We start from the raw sequence: 22548 nt of genomic DNA on the forward strand, positions 1-22548 counted from the left end.
TATCAGTATGAATATAAACAATTAACATGGCTGTTAGTACACACCATCAAGCTCGCATATCGATACTGGTAAAGTTTAAAATATTTTACTAGCTCGTAACCGAATCAAACTCAATATAAGGCAAAGCTATAAATGGCTTCATTGATACACGTTTGCCGTTACTATCAGTTACACTGTGATGAAGGTGAATTTGTAAGATTCATAACATATACAGGTGTTTTGCATGTAAGAGCTTCCACGATGAAAGCACTGTTGGCTCTGATGTATTGTTTACAGATAAACTGAGTAACATACACTCAAACACCTTCTCACAACTGCATTGCAGACACAAGATAATATAACACACACACAACATATATTGTGTAACACATACAGATACAACATAAAGACATAGGTAAACATATGTAGAGCATATAACAACAAACCAAACGTGAAAAAACGGAGCAGGTAGAGTTCACGGTGAACATAGGAACAAAGTTTTGGCAGAGCGTAAAGCTAGGTATAAAAATAGATCCCCTAAACTTTTTAACCTAAAGTTAGATTTGGCGAAATTAAACAAAACAGCTTTCAACTGCAGATAGGCCTATTGATTATTTATCGTCTCAACCCTGGCTCACTAACAGTAACGTTATAACAGTCGACACCAAAGTTACACTGTCATAGCTAAGCCAGTGTAACGTTAGTTATGCTACGTAACGTTAGGTAGCTATATTAGGTAGCTACGTGTGCTACTGATACATGCTTCATGAAAAAATAAATGCCATCAAAATGAAAACAGCGAGATTACCTGTCCAGCAGAAATAATGCCATCATGGAGTCACTTTTCAGCCCCTTGAGATCCCTCAGTTGTCGCCACCGCTGGAAAGCCACGCCGATATTGACTCTCGTATGATTTCTTGATTTATCCAAATACTTTTTGTTCATAGCCTTTTCAAATACTGTCTTCCTTTTTTTTACTTGTTTGACTTCGCTGCCTGTATATGCAGGTACTGAGAATTTTGACTGTTCTTTCTCTGCCATAATTGTTATTACAAGCTTCCGTGCCTCTTCAAACGGGTGCGCGCATTTGGGCTGCTCCTGTATCAGCAGAGGTGGTATCCATGGTAGCGAGGGAGAGTGACAGTCGCCCCAGCCAATATTTTCTTTCGTCCCGAATGGAATAATGAGCTGTGTTTATTGCAGTCCTGAGAGGACTACAGACACTCGATTTTTATAATTTCTTTTCCAGATTACTTACATTTTAATTATGCATTGATATATAAAGACAGTTTAAACAAATTTGGAAAAAAGTATTTTTGGGGATTTCTGCCTTCCCTGCCTTTAAAGGAACAATGTGTAGGAATTTCTCCCATCTAGCGGTGAAATTGTATTTTGCATTCAAACGAATTGTGCTCTCCAGCGCCTAGCTTTTTCAAATGCATGTTGTATCTACGGTAGCCGTTATGTACCAAAAAGCTATGACAGGATGTCTTCTAATAGCACTTCGTCGAGTGTTCCTTCGGGTGAACAGGTTTGTTATTTCAAACAAACTGCAACTTGACACAATGAACAAACGAATGTTACAGTATGAATTACTGACTGTGAAACTTGCCGGGGCAGTGACAAGCGCCTCTCACTGCTCTGCTCCTCCGTTTCTGCTGCTTTCAGTTACGTCACGCTGGCTCTGAACGAAAACGCGTTGTGGAAATGCATTGGCCTAGTACTTTTTGTCCCTCTCTGCTATTATAGTTTTTCAAGATGGCGGAACTACATGGAAGCCTCCGTGGACCTACCCGTCCCATGTATATAAAGATAATAAATTCTTCGTTTACGAGGATAAGTCAGATAATTGGCAGAGGTATTTGTACACCATTGAGGACATATTTATGAATAAAAATATTGATTTTAGATAATAAAATACCTAAAAAAGTACACATTGTCCCTTTAAAACTCATCTTTGATCACCAAAATTAGATATTTAAACTTTTTTCCTTGAAAAAAAATCTTCATGCCTTAAAATAGCTTGAATGTAACTCTACACCCTTGCCTCATTTAGTATATGTGGTTCTATGAATATGCAAACCAGCTCACTCACTCACACCAGCTCAAAGATCCAGTCATTGATATGACTGGTTACAAGGTAGTTTGTGACGTCAGAAACACCAGCGATTTCAAACCATGTTTTTGAGACTGTCTTTGGTTCACTGCAGTTTTAAGGAGAAAATACTCGGCAATGGTGTTGACTTATGAATTTGCACATGGTTTGTCTTAAAGCATATCAAAAACACCACATAGACATATAAACAACATTTAAAAACTTGATTTTCACCACTGGAGGACTTAAAAATTCCAGCATCAATATTTGACCAATGCTTTAGAATAAAAATGTTACAGTAACAGTAATTTATTCATTTCTGTCAGAAGTGCACATGCTCAATCAAACTGATATTTACCATTTCATATAAAAAGAGAACACATACCTATTCGGTTGCACCTGCTTCCATTTATTTGCAATTCCAGGAATGCACAAAGCAACTCCATTAAGTCTTTTAAGTTCAAAGGCTTACACATTTAGAAAAATATTGATAAAATATCATGGTTACGTCACATTTCTGAGGATTTCTATAAATTTTCCACGAAATTATGCAATGATTGCGATCTGAGGAGGTTTGAGCGATCTCTCCGTCTCTCTATATTGTTATCCTGTCAGCCAGAGCAAGAGAGGTAGCTCATGAGAAGAAAGCAGGAGTTATTAGTTATGCGAGTTAACCTGAGTCCATGTTATGACATGCGGATGCATTAGTCTGGTATCAACAAAGGCACAGGGAAGAGACCGATAAAACATAAAACCAAATAAATACACGATTATAATCATATATGATTTGTCTATGTTCTTCAAGCAGTCTATGGTATTTTCCAGAAACATATGCATTTATTATCGCAATGGTTAGCATAAGTAGCCTTCAGCATCGCATATAGATATATTGCTGCCTCATACTGTGATCAGAATCCCCATCGGATCGCAAGGAAGTTATTTAAAACACTCGCTGGTGTCTAAAAGTGAGTTTTGAGCTGAAAATTGTTTAAAATGTCTTAAATTTTGAAGTTAGCTGGTAGCCTGATATAATAACATGAAAAATGAGCAGTGGTGTTGACTGTCTCCTAAATCCACCTCTGTTCATAACCACTCCTCAAGCCCCTGTTGGCCCGCTTTGGACCAAGGTATTCAGCGGGCCAAAAATCCATGGCCCTTGGCGTTGGCCCAGGGGAATAGCCCAGATGAGGCCCGATCAAGCCCCGGAAGTGACAGTGGAAACGCGACTGGTCCTGGCACGCATTAGTACACTCGCTTTTGTCCCGACAGGGGCTTCACATGTGGGGCTTAATGGCAGAAACAGCAGGCATTACCCATTTGGGTAACTTGTCATTCTATTGCCGGACTCTGTGTTGAGGGATGCCTTTGCAAAAGAAGCCAGTCCAAGGTCTTTAAGACAGCCAGGTAGACCTTATGGAACATAAATTGCCTGGAGCTTTTGGTCGTACACTTTGCCTTTGGTAGTACACTTGAGAAGCTTTTAAGGCAGACATGTCCTCAAGTCATTGTCCTCATGAGGACGGACTTCAGTGGTGATGTGCATAAATTGCCAAGTGGGGTGCACGCACAGGCTGGTGCCCTCTTGTCCTTTTCTTGTTCCTGTTTAGGACCTATTGCTTGTACTAGAGGCACTCACGGTCCCTCCATTCCAAAGGTTGCAGTCAGCATGTTTGCGAGACTGTGCTGCTATTGCCTCTGGCCTCTGAAAAGCACATTGGTGATTTACAGGTCTTGTCGGTTTAGTCTTTTTAGACTTTCTAAGGTAGTCCTGTGGACTAGTGTGAGTTATGCCATTAACCTTGTTTGTGTCGCAGGTTGCATCTTTTGGCCTTCTCCCTTTGGTTTAAACTAGGATGAGAGGTTATTTCTTTTGCCTGGTTAAAGAATTACCGTAATTTATATAAGAAAGTTGCACTTGTCCTGAATATATATTGCACTGGGTAAAAAATGCATTGTTGAGAGAGGGGAAAAAACACAAGTTGCATCGGTGTATAAATCGTGTAAATTTCTTAATAGACATTAGTCAGGTTATACACCATATAGAATTTAACGCAGATGAAAACGAGGCTGTGAGGGAAAGACGTGCAGTCTTTACAATGGGGCACAGTGTATAAAGCTCCTAGATCAAATAATTTTCTTAATTTTTAAACTCTTTTATGGAGTTTTTGTCTACTGAATATTTATTTTTAATTTTGTGAGCTGAACAATCAGATTGTTAAACAACCGTACAAGTCATTGAACTATTCTCTCCCTCACAGCCTCATTTTCATTCCTGTCAAAAAATGTAATATTGCGCTTCCCTGACTGAGGTCTATAGAACAAACAACCCTGTACTGTACAGCAGACAATTTAAATTGAGCTGTGCAATTTTTTTGTTTGATTTACTGACATTTCGTTGTTGTTGATGATGATAAATAGGCTGCGATGTCAAGTTGGCAATGCTAGAACTGATATGTTGTGTGTACTTTGCATGCTTGATATTAATTTAATTTAATAATTCACATTGGAATATAATTCTCATTTAACAGTGCGTGTGTGTTCACTACTCACTACCCTTAATGTGTGTGCACTAACTTGGATGGGTTAAATCCAGAGGATAAATTCTGAGTATAGGTTACCATACTTGACCTTCACATTCACTTTCACTTTCATTAATAAGAGATTAGGATGCGCTACTCTTCTGTGTTGTCTTGCTGCAAGTGACGGAAAATCGATACAAAATGACACTTTACTCCAGTTACATGTTCATTAAGGCCCATGCCTGAGGGCCGCTCTGCTCTATCCTGTGTCTGGAGAACACTGGTGTGCACTACAGTGGTTTGCCCTCAGGTCAACTTAAGCTGTCTGAAATCACTACCTATATATATGTAACATAGATGGATACTTTTAAAAGTAACTTCTTTTTAAAGTATCCATCTATGTTATATATATATATATATATATATATATATATATATATATACACACACACTGGTATTCCCTTAATCCAACATTAATAAATAGATCTGAAACTGTCAACCTTACTTTTCTGAATGTAATTAAATCCTAGCATACATTAGAATTTAGCTTAACGTAATTTATTAACACTTTAAGGTATTAAGATATTTAAGATATTCTTTGTTTGATAGAATGTTTGAAATCTTGCATGAGTTTACTGTGAAATTTCAAACATTCAAATGATTTTTCTAATTGGAAAAGGTACCTTTTAACATTGAACATCATAAGAGGACATTTTGTAAAAAGCGCAATTGAGCCCGAGTTGTTGTGAATGTTTGCACTGATTTGAGTGATTTTGTGTTATTAGATACACACTATAGCTATCATAGCTGAAGGCATTCCTGAAGCTCTGACCCGCAAACTCATCAAATCAGCCGATGAAAAGGGCGTCACTATCATTGGACCTGCAACTGTGAGTATTTCAAAATGTTTGAGTATTTGTATAGCTATTATGTTTAATATACATATTTATAGCTGAATATCAACATTAGCATACATCTCAGAAAGCCTGTCTGTCATTTGTGTTTTACTCCTGAAAGTTCTGAACATGACATAGCCTATAGCTCTATACATCCAACTGGTTGATCAGACAATACTCTGATTAGTTGATTTATAAACTGGTAGCATTGCACATTTTTACCTGTATTGCAGTAGCAGGCAGATCACCACTGACAATAATGAGAATAACAAACAAACTCAAAAGTCCATACAAACATCCATGGGAGTGTAGTAATGTCTTTCATGGTCCTAAAATGTTCATTAATTTTCTTTCTGCAAAATATTTGTTTTTTTTTCATGAGATTCTCTCAATGTGTGTTTTAGGTTGGCGGTATAAAGCCAGGCTGCTTTAAGATCGGGAACACAGGCGGAATGCTTGACAATATCCTGGCATCAAAGCTGTACAGGCCGGGCAGCGTGGCGTATGTGTCCCGCTCAGGAGGGATGTCCAATGAACTCAACAACATCATCTCGCACACTACAGACGGGGTTTATGAGGGAGTTGCTATTGGAGGAGACAGGTGACAAACAGAGCATGTCCTGTCCTTGTGATTCGACCTTATGATAAATAAACGACTGACAGCTCAAATATCCAATCAGATCGCTGCTTGAGAAGCATTGTTGCTATCCGCCATTTTGTCCGTCGAGTTTACTGAACTGTCAGACACATACAAAACTCTTTGTCTAACAAATTCCTTTAACTATGGTTTAAAGGTGTTGTTATGAAATCCAGCCGTAATATCGAAATAGCAAGGATCAGACTTGTCATTCATTATGACACTGACACCTCTTTATTTTAAACCTTCATTTTAGACACTCTGTATTTTTATTTCTTTTACTTATACATGGATTATTTGTTTTTATTTGAAAAACAGAAGTATGCTGAATGGAATCCTGTGTGAATCTCTGATTTCAACATCTCTGTGCTCAGTTATAAATAACATGTCATGCAACCGAAGGACATTATTTTAAGAAAAATACACACAAAAAACCCCCGCATTATTTACTCATTTTTGCATAATTAGTGCATCCATTACACATTTTTCCTGTGTGTTAATGTCAATATTTATGACTGTTCTTGACACTTGGGTGAATTTCCCCCTGTACTTTTACTGTTTTCTCGTCTTCTACCGTTATATTTAGTGTTTCAGCATAACATCCTGATACAAAAGCTTGTGTTTTCTGATTTTGCCCAATGATAAACTGTAAAAAAGTAATTTATTCCAAAATCATCAGGTACATCAGCAAACAAGCTGACTCACGGCGTTATTTTGTTTGACGGACATACAGTAGATTGGGATAAGCTCAATTAAAGCAGGATTCAGAAAGTACTAATTATTACTTGATTGAGCTAAACAGATCAGCAACTAAAATGACTACTATGTCGCTCTTATAATCAGATTCCCAGGCTCTACATTCATGGACCATGTGCTCAGATATCAGGACACTCCAGGCGTCAAGATGATTGTCGTTCTGGGAGAGGTGAGAGATGATGTCGATCATGGGAAAGATTTGAGCGCCTCTAATCACGATTATGTCATAATTATGAAACAAAAAAAGGCATTTTCACATCAAATTTATATTTACACAGATTTGTATTCATTAAATGCTAAAACTCCTCAGTGGTCTTGGATGGACAGATAAGTGTGCAACATGTGGACCTAGTTCTAAGAATTAAATACCTATGATATTGAAGAGACTCTCATAACACTGGTCTGGAACAAAGATATTTACGACAGTTCCCTAAATAATACAGTCTCAGAGGCCTGTACATACAGAAACGTACTCGGTTACTAACATAACCTCGGTTCTCTCTAGAAGAGGGAACGAGTACTGCGTAATATCTTACGCTAGGGGAAAACCTCTTTTCCACGAGATATTGAAGCCAAAAATTATCCTTAATTTTGTATTAATGTAAAACGCGTTGCGGCAGCATGCAGACATAGGCAAGGCGGCTTGCGTGCCTATTGGCTGTCCTGCGGCAACTGCAGCAGCCTATCGAGAGAGGCCCTTTGGTGACGGTCCAATGGGGGCGCTTCGCGCCCACTGCGTCACCTTCCAGCCGAAGTAGGCGTGGCCTAGCCCTATAAATATAGCTCGATGGGCTGATATCACTGGTTTTTCATCACCGAAGCGAACCAGAGCGTGTTGCAGGCACGGCAAGATACGCAGTACTCGTTCCCTCTTCTAGAGAGAACCGGGGTTACGTTAGTAACCGAGTACGTTCTCTTACGAGAGGTTCTCTCATACTGTGTAATATCTTACGCTAGGGGAACACAGTGTAAAAACGCCGTGCGTGCTGGGATCCAACACCAAAGTCCCAAGGTGCCCGGGGCTCATATAGTGCACAATCACCAAGGACTCACAGAGAGTCTGAGAAGAGAGGCTAACAGCGTCATTCCCAATAAGTTAGCATCCCAAAGGAGCTAATCACTGTCACAGTGTTTCACACAGTCAGGGTGAAAACATTCGGCCTGAACTGTGTAACAGTATGGGTCTTACTTTTTGCCCATGGGGTAATTTTATCGGTCAGCGAGCGGTGCTCAAGCGATTGTAGTATTCTGCGCCGAAGCAGCGGGGCAGACAGTACTTGATTTTATACCGATAGTAGTTTAGCCTGTAAGGCGGGAACCTCTAGGTTATAAAACCTTATAAATGTAGATGGGGAGGCCCAGCCTGCCACCATCTGCACAGATCTTGCAAGGTAATCCCGCTAGACCAAGCCCACGACAAGGCCATGCCTCTTGTGGAGTGCGCTCTAACACCTAAAGGGCACTTAAGGCCCTTTGACGTGTATGTCAGCGCTATGGCGTCAACTATCCATCTGGATAGGCTCTGTTTCGACGCGGCTAGTCTCTTAGCACGACCGCTGAACGTAACGAAAAGCTGCTCAGTCTGTCTGAAAACGGACGAGCGAGACACATAAGCTCTTAATGCCCTGACTGGGCAAAGGAAGCTCGCGTCCATCTCCTCGTTATAAACCGGCAGGGCGGACAGGGAAATAACCTGGGCCCTGAACGTTGTGTTGAGGGATTTAGGCACATATCCGTGTCTTGGTTTGAGTATGACTTTCGAGTCATTTGGCCCAAATTCCAAACACGTCGCGCTCACCAAGAGCGCTTGCAAATCCCCTATGCGCTTTACTGAAGCGAGAGCCATAAGAAACGCTGTCTTGAACGACAGGTGTTTCATGTCCGACAGATGGATCGGCTCAAACGGGGCACCTTTCATGGCTTCCAGAACCGTGGAAAGGTCCCACATGGGGATTGAGCGGGGTCTGGTAGGATTTAACCTCTTAGCTCCTTTAAGGGAGCGGATGACCAGATCATTTTTCCCCAGTGACTGGCCAGTCGCGGGTTTTGTAAACGCAGATATGGCCGGCACATAAACTCAACTCTTGAAGGAAGGAGAGCACTTCCGTAACCCCGCAGTCTGGGGGTGAAAAGCCTCGGGCTTTGCACCAGCCAGCAAACACTGACCATTTTGAGGCATAGAGTCGTCTAGTAGACGGCGCTCTAGCCTGCGTGATCGTGTTTAACACTCCCTCGGGGAGATTTGCGGGTACCTGTTGATGGCCCATGCGTGCAGGGACCACAGCTCCGGGCGAGGATGCCAAATCGAGAGAGAGCGAGCGGGGCGAGCCCAGTGGGGCTTAACATGTCTGTGAGTGAATGTGGGCGCGGGACAGCAGGCACATTTACTGCACTGAAAACACCGTCGGCCAGAGCTGACTGTATGTGTGTTGGTTTCGTTTTTACAGAAACCGTGGGACATGTGAAATGAACACTGGGCTGTGGGCATTTTTATTACACTCATAACACCATCGGCTGTGGCCGGAACACCAGAAAATACACTGCTTATGTGATTTATCTGGGTCACCGTGGAAACGGCATTTGTGTGCAGGCAAGCGGGCCGTGGTACCGGCTTGCTTACTGCAAAATACACTGGAACAGTCGCATTTTCTGGAACTGAACGAGCGAAAAGTTTCGGTGGAAGTCTGGCCGCGGCAAGACTTAAACACCGTCGTTTTCCTAGGAGGCTAGGAAGACTTGTGTTGGTTTCGTTTTACAGAAACCGTGGTACATGCAGTGTGCAGTGTTTGTGGGCACTGGGTTGTGGGCACATTCACTACATTTAATGCACAATTGACATGCGTCGATTTCATTTGTGCGAGCCCTGTACCGTGGCGGGCTGTGTTTGTGTGTAGAAATGAACACTGGGCTGTGGGCATTTTATTACACTCATAACACCATCGGCTGTGGCCGGAATACCAGAAAATACAATGCTTATATGATTTTTCTGCAGTCGCATTTTCTGGAACTGAACGAGCGAAAAGTTTTGGTGGAAGTCTGGCCACGGCGAGACTAAATTTTATCTGCTGCGAGAGCCGGGATCGAACACGGGTGAAGTGACCTCGCGCGAAGGCTTTGGGTTCCGCCACTGAGCCACAGGGGGAAACGACATTAGCTCGAGCAGATAAGAGAGCGTCATCACAGTTTTGTGTCTGTCGGCGTTTGTTTGCAGGTGTGCGTGTTATACAACAGGCTCATTGCTGCAATGTTGACATTTTCAGCCGCTCAAACTAAGAGGAGCTGAGAAATGTTTGAGAAATGGAGATTGGTCCGGCCTCGGCGGGACTAAAACACACTCTTTCCTCATTTCACCAGTGACGCATGCCCACGGGGGGCGGGGTAGCTTTCTTATAACGTAAAGAAAGCTAGCCTCGGTTTAGAGAGCGTCATCACAGTTTTGTGTGTGTCGCCGTTTGTTTGCAAGTGTGCGTGTTATACAACAGGCTCATTGCTGCAATATTGACATTTTCAGCCGCTCAAACTAAGAGGAGCTGAGAAATGTTTAAGAAATGGAGATTGGTCCGGCCTCGGCGGGACTAAAACACACTCTTTCCTCATTTCGCCGGTGACTCATGCCCACGGGGGGCGGGGGCGGGGGCGGGGTAGCTTTCTTATAATGTAAAGAAAGCTAGCCGCGGTTTTGATGCTGGCCCGTTTCCCTGACGACTCACGGACAGAAGGGGGGAGGTCCACAGAGCTCGCCCAACCCTCACTGTCCGACGCCAGGATAGAGCAGCTGGGCTTCTCTACAGACGCAGCTATCTCGTCGTCATTAATGGCGGAAGCGGCGGCGCGCGGCGACCGTTGTCCGTCAGTGAGCGACTCGAGTGAAGCTGGTGAAGCTGGCGGGCGAACCGGCGGGCTTTCATGGGCTGGAGAAGGCTCGGGGACCCGCTGAGTACGGCGCTTTTACGGCGCGGCACTACAGCGGGTGGAAGTGCAGACTCAGAGAAAAATGCCAGGCAAGTCCTCAGAGTCACCATGGCAACAGCTCGCAATGATGGCAGCCGCCGTCAGCGAGAGCTGCATGATCCTTACCCAGGCGGGAAACGCAGATGAAATGGCGGTCCCCGTCGCTGAGTGCGGCTCGACACGAGCCACAGGAATGAAGCATCTTTAAAAAGACGCTGCTCTTTTAGATAAAGAGAGAGAGTGTGAGTCGCGACGGCGAGCACACACTTTGCAGATTGTAAAGGATATACACTCACCTAAAGGATTATTAGGAACACCTGTTCAATTTCTCATCAATGCAATTATCTAATCAACCAATCACATGGCAGTTGCTTCAATGCATTTAGGGGTGTGGTCCTGGTCAAGACAATCTCCTGAACTCCAAAATGAATGTCAGAATGGGAAAGAAAGGTGATTTAAGCAATTTTGAGCGTGGCATGGTTGTTGGTGCCAGACGGGCCGGTCTGTGTATTTCACAATCTGCTCAGTTACTGGGATTTTCACGCACAACCATTTCTAGGGTTTACAAAGAATGGTGTGAAAAGGGAAAAACATCCAGTATGCGGCAGTCCTGTGGTCGAAAATGCCTTGTTGATGCTAGAGGTCAGAGGAGAATGGGTCGACTGATTCAAGCTGATAGAAGAGCAACTTTGACTGAAATAACCACTCGTTACAACCGAGGTATGCAGCAAAGCATTTGTTAAGCCACAACACGCACAACCTTGAGGCGGATGGGCTACAACAGCAGAAGACCCCACCGGGTACCACTCATCTCCGCTACAATTTGCAAGAGCTCACCAAAATTGGACAGTTGAAGACTGGAAAAATGTTGCCTGGTCTGATGAGTCTCGATTTCTGTTGAGACATTCAGATGGTAGAGTCAGAATTTGGCGTAAACAGAATGAGAACATGGATCCATCATGCCTTGTTACCACTGTGCAGGCTGGTGGTGTGGTTATAATGGTGTGGGGGATGTTTTCTTGGCACACTTTAGGCCCCTTAGTGTCAATTGGGCATCGTTTAAATGCCACAGCCTACCTGAGCATTGTTTCTGACCATGTCCATCCCTTTATGGCCACCATGTACCCATCCTCTGATGGCTACTTCCAGCTGGATAATGCACCATGTCACAAAGCTCGAATCATTTCAAATTGGTTTCTTGAACATGACCATGAGTTCACTGTACTAAAATGGCCCCCACAGTCACCAGATCTCAACCCAATAGAGCATCTTTGGGATGTGGTGGAACGGGAGCTTCGTGCCCTGGATGTGCATCCCACAAATCTCCATCAACTGCAAGAAGAAATCCTATCAATATGGGCCAACATTTCTAAAGAATGCTTTCAGCACCTTGTTGAATCAATGCCACATAGAATTAAGGCAGTTCTGAAGGCAAAAGGGGGTCAAACACAGTATTAGTATGGTGTTCCTAATAATCCTTTAGGTGAGTGTAGACGCCGGATAGCGTAGCAGGACGGCGACTGAAGGCGGCGAGATGAAGGCCAGCGACTTCAGATGCAGAGGCTCGTCCAGCAGAAAGGCTTTGTCAACGGCGCGGCTTCTCACTCCGGATCCAGCGATGCGTGAGCTTTGCTGAAGAGATGAAAAATCTGTGATATCAGCCCATCGAGCTATATTTATAGGGCTAGGCTACGCCTACTTCGGCGGGAAGGTGACACAGTGGGCGCGAAGCATTGGACCTCTCTCGATAGGCTGCTGCAGTTGCCGCAGGACAGCCAATAGGCACGCAAGCCGCCTTGCCTATGTCTGCATGCTGCCGCAACGCGTTTTACATTAATACAAAATTAAAGGGATACTTCAGGATTTAGCATTAAGCTTTGTATTAGTAGAAAACCTGTAGTATTTTCAAATTACCGTGCTTTCCACCCTCATATCCCCCTGAGACGAGAGATTTATGTATTTTTTGTCTGGAAAAAATCCTCCGATGACGCAAAAATCATCATTTTGCGTCATCGGAAAATTTTTTGGCCAGAGGCTAAAGACTACAGCCAGTAGTATAGGGGCTGTTCCGCATGTTCTCAACCCGCCCATAGAGGGTGGGATCTCACTCACAGAATGTACACATAGTGTCAGCCATCTTTTTTGGAAGCTAAGCTAGCAGGCTCTTGTTCTGTGGAGAAAGCTGAGTAACTTAGTAGGAGAAAGCTGAGTAGTAGGGGTTGCCATACATCCTCTTTTTCCCGGACATGTCCGACCGTCGAGATCATACAAAATGTCTGGGATTCAGCTTTTGCTTTCTGCAGTCACCATTCATTGTTTACATGCACACCTTTTGTTTCAATCTAACTGAATTCATTCCGATTGGTAAATCTGAATGTCGTGTTTACATGAACGCTAAACAAGTGATCGGTTGATGTGTGTTTTAACATTGCAAAGAAAATTCCCGCTCCTCCGTGAGAGATACGAGACCGGTGCGTCTCACAGGTGTCGCGCATCGGTAGTCACGCCGTTCTCCTGCGGCCCTCACTCGTCCTGCTCGCCACAGTAAACATAATGAATGGCGACTGTAGAACGCAAAAGCCGAATCCCGGACATTTTGGGCGATCTCGAAATCCCGGGCAGACTCATCACGGAGACTCACTAGTAGCCTAGACTTGTTGTTTAACTACTGCGCTCTGTTACCGGGTAGGCGTGGCCTCCTAGGGCAGCAAAGCAAGTGCATTCTGGGAGTTGTTGTCTTTCATCCACATAAGCCAAAAATACATTTTCTGGCTTTTCTCAGTCTAGAAAGCTCCAAATTCAAAAATAATTTCACATTTCTTCTACATAAATGACCCATTTTAAATACACATTCATCTTTCCAGAGGTGAAGTATCCCTTTAAGGATGATTTTTGGCTTCAATATCTCGTGGAAAAGAGGTTTTCCCCTAGCGTAAGATATTACGCAGTACGAGAGAACCTCTCGTAAGAGAACACAGTGACAGAATGTTCATATTTTGTCATTGGAGTTATATAGGAGTCTGTATTATTACACTCTCTGACAAATAACTTCTCAACTCATCTCAACATGTTATAATTTATTAAAGAGATTATGAAATGGAAAAAAGTCCTTGATATGCACCTCCAAAAACTGTGCATACCCTTCCAAAAGATCGAACTGTTAAAAACGCATGGCTGAAGTTTATTTTTAATGACGTGTCTGAGCAATTGAATGTGAATTTTTTTTTTTGTTCGTCTCATTTCTTAATCATTCTCAACATGTTGCCGATTTTTCTAAATATCTTATATTGAAAGCGACGCCAATGCCAAGTATTGTGTCCTTGGAGGCAATTCTTGTGGTTGCATCAGTTCATTTTAATCTGATACTGGCTCAAATATTTATGGCCCTAATCAGGGCTCGACATAAGCAATGGCCCGATGGCCCGGGGCCAGTAAAAGAGTATGTCGGGCAAGTTGATTGGCCAGTCACTGGCCCGCGCGGGCCAGTGACTGGCCATCAGCAAAACAAACAGCAAACGTCATACACAGTGGCGCGAAGAGTATAATGGTGTGTTCACACCGAACGCGAACAAGAGCGTCAAATACGCGTCTATCGCGTCTAGTTAGACGCTTGAACATTCGCTCGAGTTCAAATTGTTCAACTTGCGCGGAAGACATTCGCGGCAAACGCGTCGCCCAATTCGCGTCATTCGCAACGCCCGGCGCAAATGATGCGTCTATTCGCGTCTTTGCATTGACTTTGTATGTAATCTACTTGCACAAATAATTAAATTCGCGTTCGGTGTGAACACACCATTAGTGTTACTTCAGGTTATTTTAACGTGTTAAAATGTCAAATTACTACGAGGCTGATACGAGAAAGAGGACATTCCCAGTGTCATGGAAAACACAGTAGGGCCTACACTGGTAGGGATGGGTACCGAAACACGGTATTAAACGAGCCCGGGGCTGAATTTTGAAAGACCGCTGTATCGCTAAGCTCGGACGTTATTGGCTCTGCTGTCGGTACTGGAGAAATACACGTAGGCGGGGTGATCATCAGACGGGTTGTTTTTTTACCATCTCGCTGAGTCCTGGATATATTAATATTAAACCATTAGTCTGTGATGCATTTTTGCTATTCGCAGTCCAGATAGAGAGAGATCTCTCACGCGGTGCCACAGTGCGCACAGCACGACAGCCCAGCTTAATGAGTGACCACAGAGCAGAGGACAGAACTAAATATTCAAACGTAGCACACTTTAGATCTGTGATATTACTCTGATTTTATTTTAGATTTCGGCTTCCAAAGATTATAGAATATTTGAGGTAAAATCATTAAAAACTATAGCCGCATTCTGTCTAGCGCAACTTCCTTCCCATCGCAGCAGGACGCTGCCATTTCACCTTAAAACTAAAACTTTAAGACAGAATCAGCACGATCGGTGATTGTTGTAAAATGCAGTCTCTACTGCTAAATTGCGGGACGCGTTTAATAATAAAAAGAGCTATTAAAAGCACAAAAATCTGCGCAAGAGATGCTGTTCCAAATGCGGCGCGCGCTCCGAAACATACCGTAACGAGACAAGCAAATTACACATTGGGCTTCATGTGCGCGTCTAAACGATCAAATATACACAAAAATATGTCAAAATGACCACCTTGGAGATTCACTTAAACGGTTTATGTCTAAAATGGACGTAGTTATGGAAATATTTGGGAGAAAATATGGTGCATCAGTAGACTATTAGATCTGCACTCGTTCTTAAAGGGGAACCAGTCTAATAAACATGCTGAGGATTGCGCCATTACTGAGAATTAAACAACAAAAGGCAAAAAGAAAATCAGCTCTTGAATGAATAACTTTAGCTTTAATAAGCATAAGTAAGATGAGGAGACTGAGAAGAAAAGAAAGAGTGATGGAGATGAGGAGAGAGCAGGTTTTGACAAATCTACTGCAGGCTAACATTTGGTTATTTTTGCATACAGGGGCTCTCTCTTAATTCCTGTACTCCCTTTGCTGTATTGATTAATCCTAATGTATACAAGAAATATGCCTACAGTTTAATGGAAAAGTGATTTTCCTTATATTTCTTTCAGGGCCAGTAAAAATATAGAAGGGGCCACCAAAACTCTGATCTACTGGCCCCGGGGGCCAGTGGGGATTTTTTTTTATGTTGAGCCCTGCCCTAATACAGCGCTGGCCTTCTTGAGCATCAAAACACACATTACATGCTGTAGAGGAGGGCATGGATGTGGTGCGAAAATCACTGTAGTGTAAGTTTACTTGAGTAATGCTTTTTAAAAATTAAAGTGAAGTGAAGACAGAGTGCAAATTAGATAAATATTTTTTGATGCAAAAAACTTTGCTTACTAACGTTATAAGCTAACGTCTAGAAACATAATATAAAGACCTGAAAATGCATTGACCAAAAAAACTCTCGTCAATAAATGATGATCATAGACATGTCAAAATCCAACAAGGTGCTCTGACCTTTTGCATCTTTTCAAAATAATATAATTTCAAATAATTCACCCCCAATCCTTTTATTTCTCATTAAGATTATTTTAATGTCTGTAAAAAGGGACAGATTTGTTAACATGTTCATGTAGAATCCACTGGTGCTTTGTTCTTTGTCTAAATCTTTTTTTTTCATAACTATTCTGTAACTTGTGACAGTAATATAAGAGTTGAGTAATAAGGCACTGTAATTCTAATGATATTGTGTGTGCTATCTTTTAGATCGGAGGCACAGAGGAGTATAACATCTGCCAGGGCATTGCAGATGGCAGAATCACTAAGCCAGTCGTGTGCTGGTGTATTGGAACGTGTGCCACCATGTTCTCATCTGAGGTACATCTTTTACATGGCTTTAGAGACTTTTTTTTTGCAGATTAGCCCTGGCCCTCAGCCCATGTGGTTCTCCACTCTTGTAATGCAAAGGAGGCGTTCGAGAGCACCCTTCTGTCTTAGTAAATGACATAAGATGCCATTTGGTCTTTTGTGCTTCATGGACATGCCAAAAATGGCAACATGAAGTGCTGCATCGGTGCAAGGCCATTGAATTTGTTGAGACAATTAATGTGTCAATACCTAACCAAGTTAGTGCAAGTAAACCAAATTAACTGCTAACATAGTATTGTGTTAAATTAAATGTTTTAGGTGCAGTTTGGCCATGCGGGAGCATGTGCAAATCAAGAGTCAGAGTCCGCTGTGGCCAAAAATCAAGCACTGCGGGAAGCAGGTGCATTTGTGCCCAACAGCTTTGATGAATTGGGGGATGTCATCAAGTGAGTAAGAGAAGGAGGAAGCATTCAGACCCCTTAATTTGAGAAATAAGTTACAGTTAAGATTTTTAATTGTTTTTGCCATCAGTAAACGTTTACAGTAAAACAAAGATATTTATAATATCAGTATTCAGGCCCTTTATTACAGGTACTTTGTGTAGAATGGCTTTGGCAATATAGGAATTTCACAGCTGTATTCTTTTTTTTTTTTGTTATCAACTTTTTATTGTCTTTAGATATAACAAAATAACATCCATTTAAACAAACAAATTGGGAAGGGGGAGCAACAGACATAGTATCAATAATTTAACGTTCCGAAAAGAGACAAATTCAATTTGTTATCACACCTTTATTCTTGACGTCAGATGTCATTTGACACAAAAAAAAAAAAGTGTGATTTTACTGATTTTTCACCGTTTAACAATTTTCGCATTGTTTCTATCTCGGTTATGCCTCTCCGCTCCACAGCATCTATTAATATAATTAATAGATGTGTTGGTAATACAAAATTGCAGTCTGAATTGAATGGAGTTGTTTTCTCACTCACGCTCAAACAAAAACACTTTTTTTGAACAAATGACTCATTTGAGCTGGTTCTTTTAATGAATAATATTTATTTACATTACTGGTTTGAATCAGTCTGATGAATCCTTATGAATGGTTACTGAGCCAACATCTGCTAAAAAGAGAAAAGCTAAAATTAAGAAAAAAATAATTAAAACAGTGTTTTTTTAGTAAATATTTATGTTTCTTTGAAAAAATCAATTTACCAAATTTGTAATAGGTCTACTGTTATGTTGGAAGTTGTCAAAAGGACCATTTTTTCAGTAGTTTTTTTTTATATATATCGTTATCGAACAAAATATTATTAGATTATCGTAGTAAACGGTTTTTGTTTATATTTCCCACCCCTAGTAGTAAACAAAATGTGATTTATTGTCAGATAAATGTAAATATTTTTAAATATAGTCCAGCAACCATAATTAATCCTGTCAACCTTTTAATGCTTTAACTAATTTGTTAGTTGTCTCTGTTTTGTTTGGAAGGTTTGTGTATGATGACCTTGTCGCAAATGGAATCATTGTTCCTGCACAGGAAGTTCCTCCTCCTACCGTCCCGATGGATTACTCCTGGGCAAGAGTAAGAACTGCATTATTGCCTTATTTCTGTACATCAAGATTTTCTTTGACTGTAATAAGTTATGAATTGTAACCGGTTGTAAGAACCTGTCAAAAGTTTGGAAACTTACATTTTTTTTTTTTTAAAGTCTGTTATTGTAACGGAGCTGAGGAAAGCAGGCGAAGACGAGGATCTAAACGCAAGGTTATTCAATAAAGTAACATACAACAGATAACAGAACTCGAGGAACAAAGGAACAAAACCAGGGGATCACAGAGGCAACCATTACACGTACAACAACTGACAAAGTAACAAGTGAAACACAAGGGCTATAAATACACAGGGACAAAAAAGCTTAACTAAGTAATGAGGAAACAAGATACACCTGGGAACAATCATGAACTAATCAACAGGAAAAACTACAAAGGACTACAAACACAAAGCACAAAACAGGAAATAATAAAAGTCCACACAAGACAAGGGGAACACAAGACAGGAATCATGACAGTTATGCTAACCAAGTACATAACTCAATGCTCAAATACATTTAATTAAAAATACAGTCAAAATGGTAATATTGCGAAATATTACAAATTTAAAAGAACTGTTTTCTATTTGAATATATTTTAAAATGTAATTTATTTTTGTGATGGCAAAGCTAAATTTTGAGCATCAATTTTCTGGTCATATAGTTGCTCTGTGACAAAATAAGGGTGGACTTCCTCAAGATAATGCGCATAATTTTGGTCGAAGTTTTAGAAAATGTGGAGAATTTGGATGGAAACTTTGCATGTCTCTTGAATCATTATAAAATTAAGGCCATGAAAATGACTGGCTGCTAAAATACATAGTAAATTTGAAGATATTTTGTACATTTTCAAGCTGTATCTTAGCTGCTCTACACGCGTGTGTGTCTGTGTGTAGGAGCTGGGGTTGATTCGAAAACCTGCGTCGTTCATGACCAGTATATGTGATGAAAGGGGCCAGGAGCTCATATATGCCGGTATGCCCATCACAGAGGTGTTCAAAGAGGAAATGGGTCTAGGAGGAGTGCTGGGCCTGCTATGGTTCCAGAGGAGGTTTGTTACGTAAAAATTCCTTCATTATGTACATTGTACATATTTATATTCATATTGAAATGTGTTGACCAGTTATTTGTTTACTTGTATAAAGTTCTGGCCTAGAAACATGAGTGCGTGTGTGTTTTTGACAGATTACCACGTTACGCATGTCAGTTCATTGAGATGTGTTTGATGGTGACTGCGGATCATGGGCCGGCTGTATCTGGTGCTCATAACACCATTGTGTGTGCTCGTGCCGGTAAAGACCTGGTGTCCAGTCTGACCTCTGGACTTCTGACGATAGTAAGATCAGTCACTATACACACAACTACAGCTTTACTAACTAAACCGGTTCTGCTACAGTCTGGCAAGAACAAGAGTTCAGTAAACCTCATATCAAATATGAAATATGAGCAAACAGAGAATGGCCATATTTGATTTTGCTGATATTTGTTATCAATAAACATTAAGAAACCATTGAATTATTTGTTTAATAATGATTATATATGATATTTAACATTGATATGATAAGAAACATTTAAGAAATATAATAATTAAAAAAGGAATGTTGTATTTAATCTGAAACTGAATTGTTTGTTCCTGTTCTGCAGGGAGATAGATTCGGTGGCGCTCTGGACGCAGCTGCTAAACAGTTCAGTAAAGCGTTTGACAGCGGCCTGCTGCCCATGGAGTTTGTCAACAAAATGAAGAAAGATGGCATGCTTATTATGGGCATCGGACATCGAGTCAAATCAGTAAATACACACAAATACAGAGAGAAACACACTGCATGAGACCAGATTACTTATATGAAGGGATATCAGGGCAAAATTTGAGTCTTAATTTATTATTCCATGTAATGTTTCAGTTCCCTTTCGAAGTGGAACTCAACACTGCATCTTGGGGAACATATTGGGGGACACCCAGCTCAACTCAACCCCAGATCCTACACACACACACACACGTAGAGCAGCTCAGATACAGCTTGAAAATTGACTAAATATGTACTAACACTATGGGGAGCATGTGTAAACACACGCTAATAAACCATAGGTAAAGGTTGTACTGTCTCCTGAGGCAGATCTAGCCATCTGTGCCCCTATGGTTGGGTCTTAAAGTAGGGATAGCACTCCCCTTGGAATGGCCCTGGTTTGACTATGTTAATAAGTAGAGGAAGTTCGCCTACAGGGTGTTGCTCCTTGTTATCTGTCATCCCCTCTAGTTAGTTTGCTTCCCCTTCCTAACTACCATTGGGTAGGGGTGTTCATTCCCTAAGAGGAGTGGGTCATTAGACACCTTTAGCTGGCCTTATGTTTCCAATACAACTCTGTAATGGATGCGCCCTGGGTTGAAGCTCTGACTCCAGCTAAAGTAATCTGTTCAGTCAATGTATGTATGCCCACTATGCTTGTGCATATTCTCACCTAGTGAGGCAGGCATTCCCGCAGCATTGTGGAGTGGGTATTTGTTCCCCATAGACTCAATCCAAGACACAGTGTTGAGCTCCACTTCGAAAGGGAACGTCTCACGTTATGACTGTAACCATGGTTCCCTGAGAAGGGGAAAGAGACACTGCGTCTCGTTACCATGCTTTTCAGCCTGCCTACACATCTCCCCTTTTTACTCACGGGCGCTCCGCGTGTGATGTCATGGACTGCCGCCTACCAATGGTTTATTTCCGTGTGTTTACACATGCTTCAGACACCGGTCACGCTGAAGGCGTTGCCCCATAGCGTCAATCCAAGACGAAGTGTCTCGTTCTCCTTCTCAGAGAACCATGGTTACAGTTGTAATCTGAGATGTTTTCTATGGATACATTGAAACTCTTGATTTTTAGGGCCTGATTTACTAAACAGGACAAATTAGTATGCGCCCGCAATCCCATAAAAGCAGATGGGACTTCTGCGGCTGATCTACTGACAATGAGCAATTTAAAGAACACAGACGCAGTAGTTCATTTCCATAATTACTAAGACAATATACCAAGAGTGAAACAAATTAGTGTAGGGTCACAAACAAGCAAAGCCAGTTATAATCAGGTGCGGGTAATCTACTAACAACACAGGTGTAACAAATAAAAACTTGGCTTGGCAAATGATATGTTCAGATAACGCCTTCCTCTGGCATTTCAAATACATTGAAACAAATTATCTTCCTTCTACCACATGCTCTCTGGTGTCTGCGGTGCCTCCTCTTACAGCAACATCTGCAGCCGTGTCAAGCACAAAATGTTTTAAGACATGCTCTTTTTTTTGACGATACCAGTAAATTGGCTACCGCACACCTTAGTAAATCACGTTGCATGGTTTATTTCAATTTTGCATCTGAAAGGGAAACTTCTACAAATGCATATGCAATAATGTCAGCCCAAAATATCTTTCCACGGCTTTTTAACGCAAATTTTTCACTGCGTCTTTAGTAAATCCTGACTAGTTTTTTACTGACAGAAGAGGGTTTACATTGGTGCAAGCCCTGGCCCTTAGTGTTTAAAGGAAAAAAATAAAAAAAATAATAATAATAATTCATAAAAGTAGTTCTTACAGCCCAAGTCAAAAATAGGTTTGTGTGAGCAACAGACCAAAATTCAGGTCAGAAGACAGTTGGTCAACCCGAAAAGGCATCACAAGGTATTCAGAATGCCCCGTGGGAGTGAGGAAAACTGTCTTCCATTCCATTTATAGAGTTAATTTGTGAAGATAGTGACTTCCTTCAAAAAGTCAAAACAGAAGAAATAAGAGCCAATGGGTGTATATTACCGTAATGTCATCTGAAGGCTAAGAAGAGGGTCAAATTAGGCCAGCTTGAGTTAAAAAGTCAGGGCAATACAGCTGTCCTTATATCCTAATGCAGTGGAAAATGTCATTAAAGGAATGAAGTTGTTGAAAAAAAATCTAACAATTTGGCATAATATTCTATTGGTATTTCTTAGAAAACAAAAACTTCTTCAATGAGTTGAAAAACCTTTGTCTGCCAAATCAAATTCATAGACAGCAAACAAATAAAACGAAACAAAACAGGAGACAGTCATAGAAAGGACCCTTGCATACTCTCATTACTGTCAAAGTCAGAAAGCCTGTTAAAATATCAGAAAATTTGACTGATGAGGGAAAGGCCAGGTTGAATCAAGATTTAAATGAAACGTGAAGGGTCTGTTCACCCAAAACTGAAAATACTGTCGTCATTTATTCACCCTTATGTTGTTCCAATCCAAAACAAATATGACTTACATTCTTCTTTTGAACACCAAAGATGTTTGTAATATTCTCTC

At 41.4% G+C, this 22548-nt stretch overlaps 1 protein-coding gene across 2 annotated transcripts in view; it reads left to right on the top strand.

The window, feature by feature from the left end:
- Window positions 1-22548, top strand: part of aclyb (ATP citrate lyase b) — a 72920-nt gene that overhangs the window by 44372 nt on the left and 6000 nt on the right. For both annotated transcript variants that reach the window (XM_056253659.1, XM_056253660.1), the window contains 9 exons: window positions 5379-5483; window positions 5894-6090; window positions 6970-7051; window positions 16556-16666; window positions 16976-17103; window positions 18147-18240; window positions 19144-19298; window positions 19433-19583; window positions 19892-20035. In XM_056253659.1, the coding sequence (XP_056109634.1) occupies window positions 5379-5483; window positions 5894-6090; window positions 6970-7051; window positions 16556-16666; window positions 16976-17103; window positions 18147-18240; window positions 19144-19298; window positions 19433-19583; window positions 19892-20035 (1167 nt within the window). The remainder of the gene's footprint in view (window positions 1-5378; window positions 5484-5893; window positions 6091-6969; window positions 7052-16555; window positions 16667-16975; window positions 17104-18146; window positions 18241-19143; window positions 19299-19432; window positions 19584-19891; window positions 20036-22548) is intronic.

Source organism: Rhinichthys klamathensis, unplaced genomic scaffold (genome assembly GCF_029890125.1).
Source record: "Rhinichthys klamathensis goyatoka isolate OS25496 unplaced genomic scaffold, OSU_Roscu_1.1 h1tg000108l_1, whole genome shotgun sequence".
NCBI classification, from domain to species: domain Eukaryota; kingdom Metazoa; phylum Chordata; class Actinopteri; order Cypriniformes; family Leuciscidae; genus Rhinichthys; species Rhinichthys klamathensis.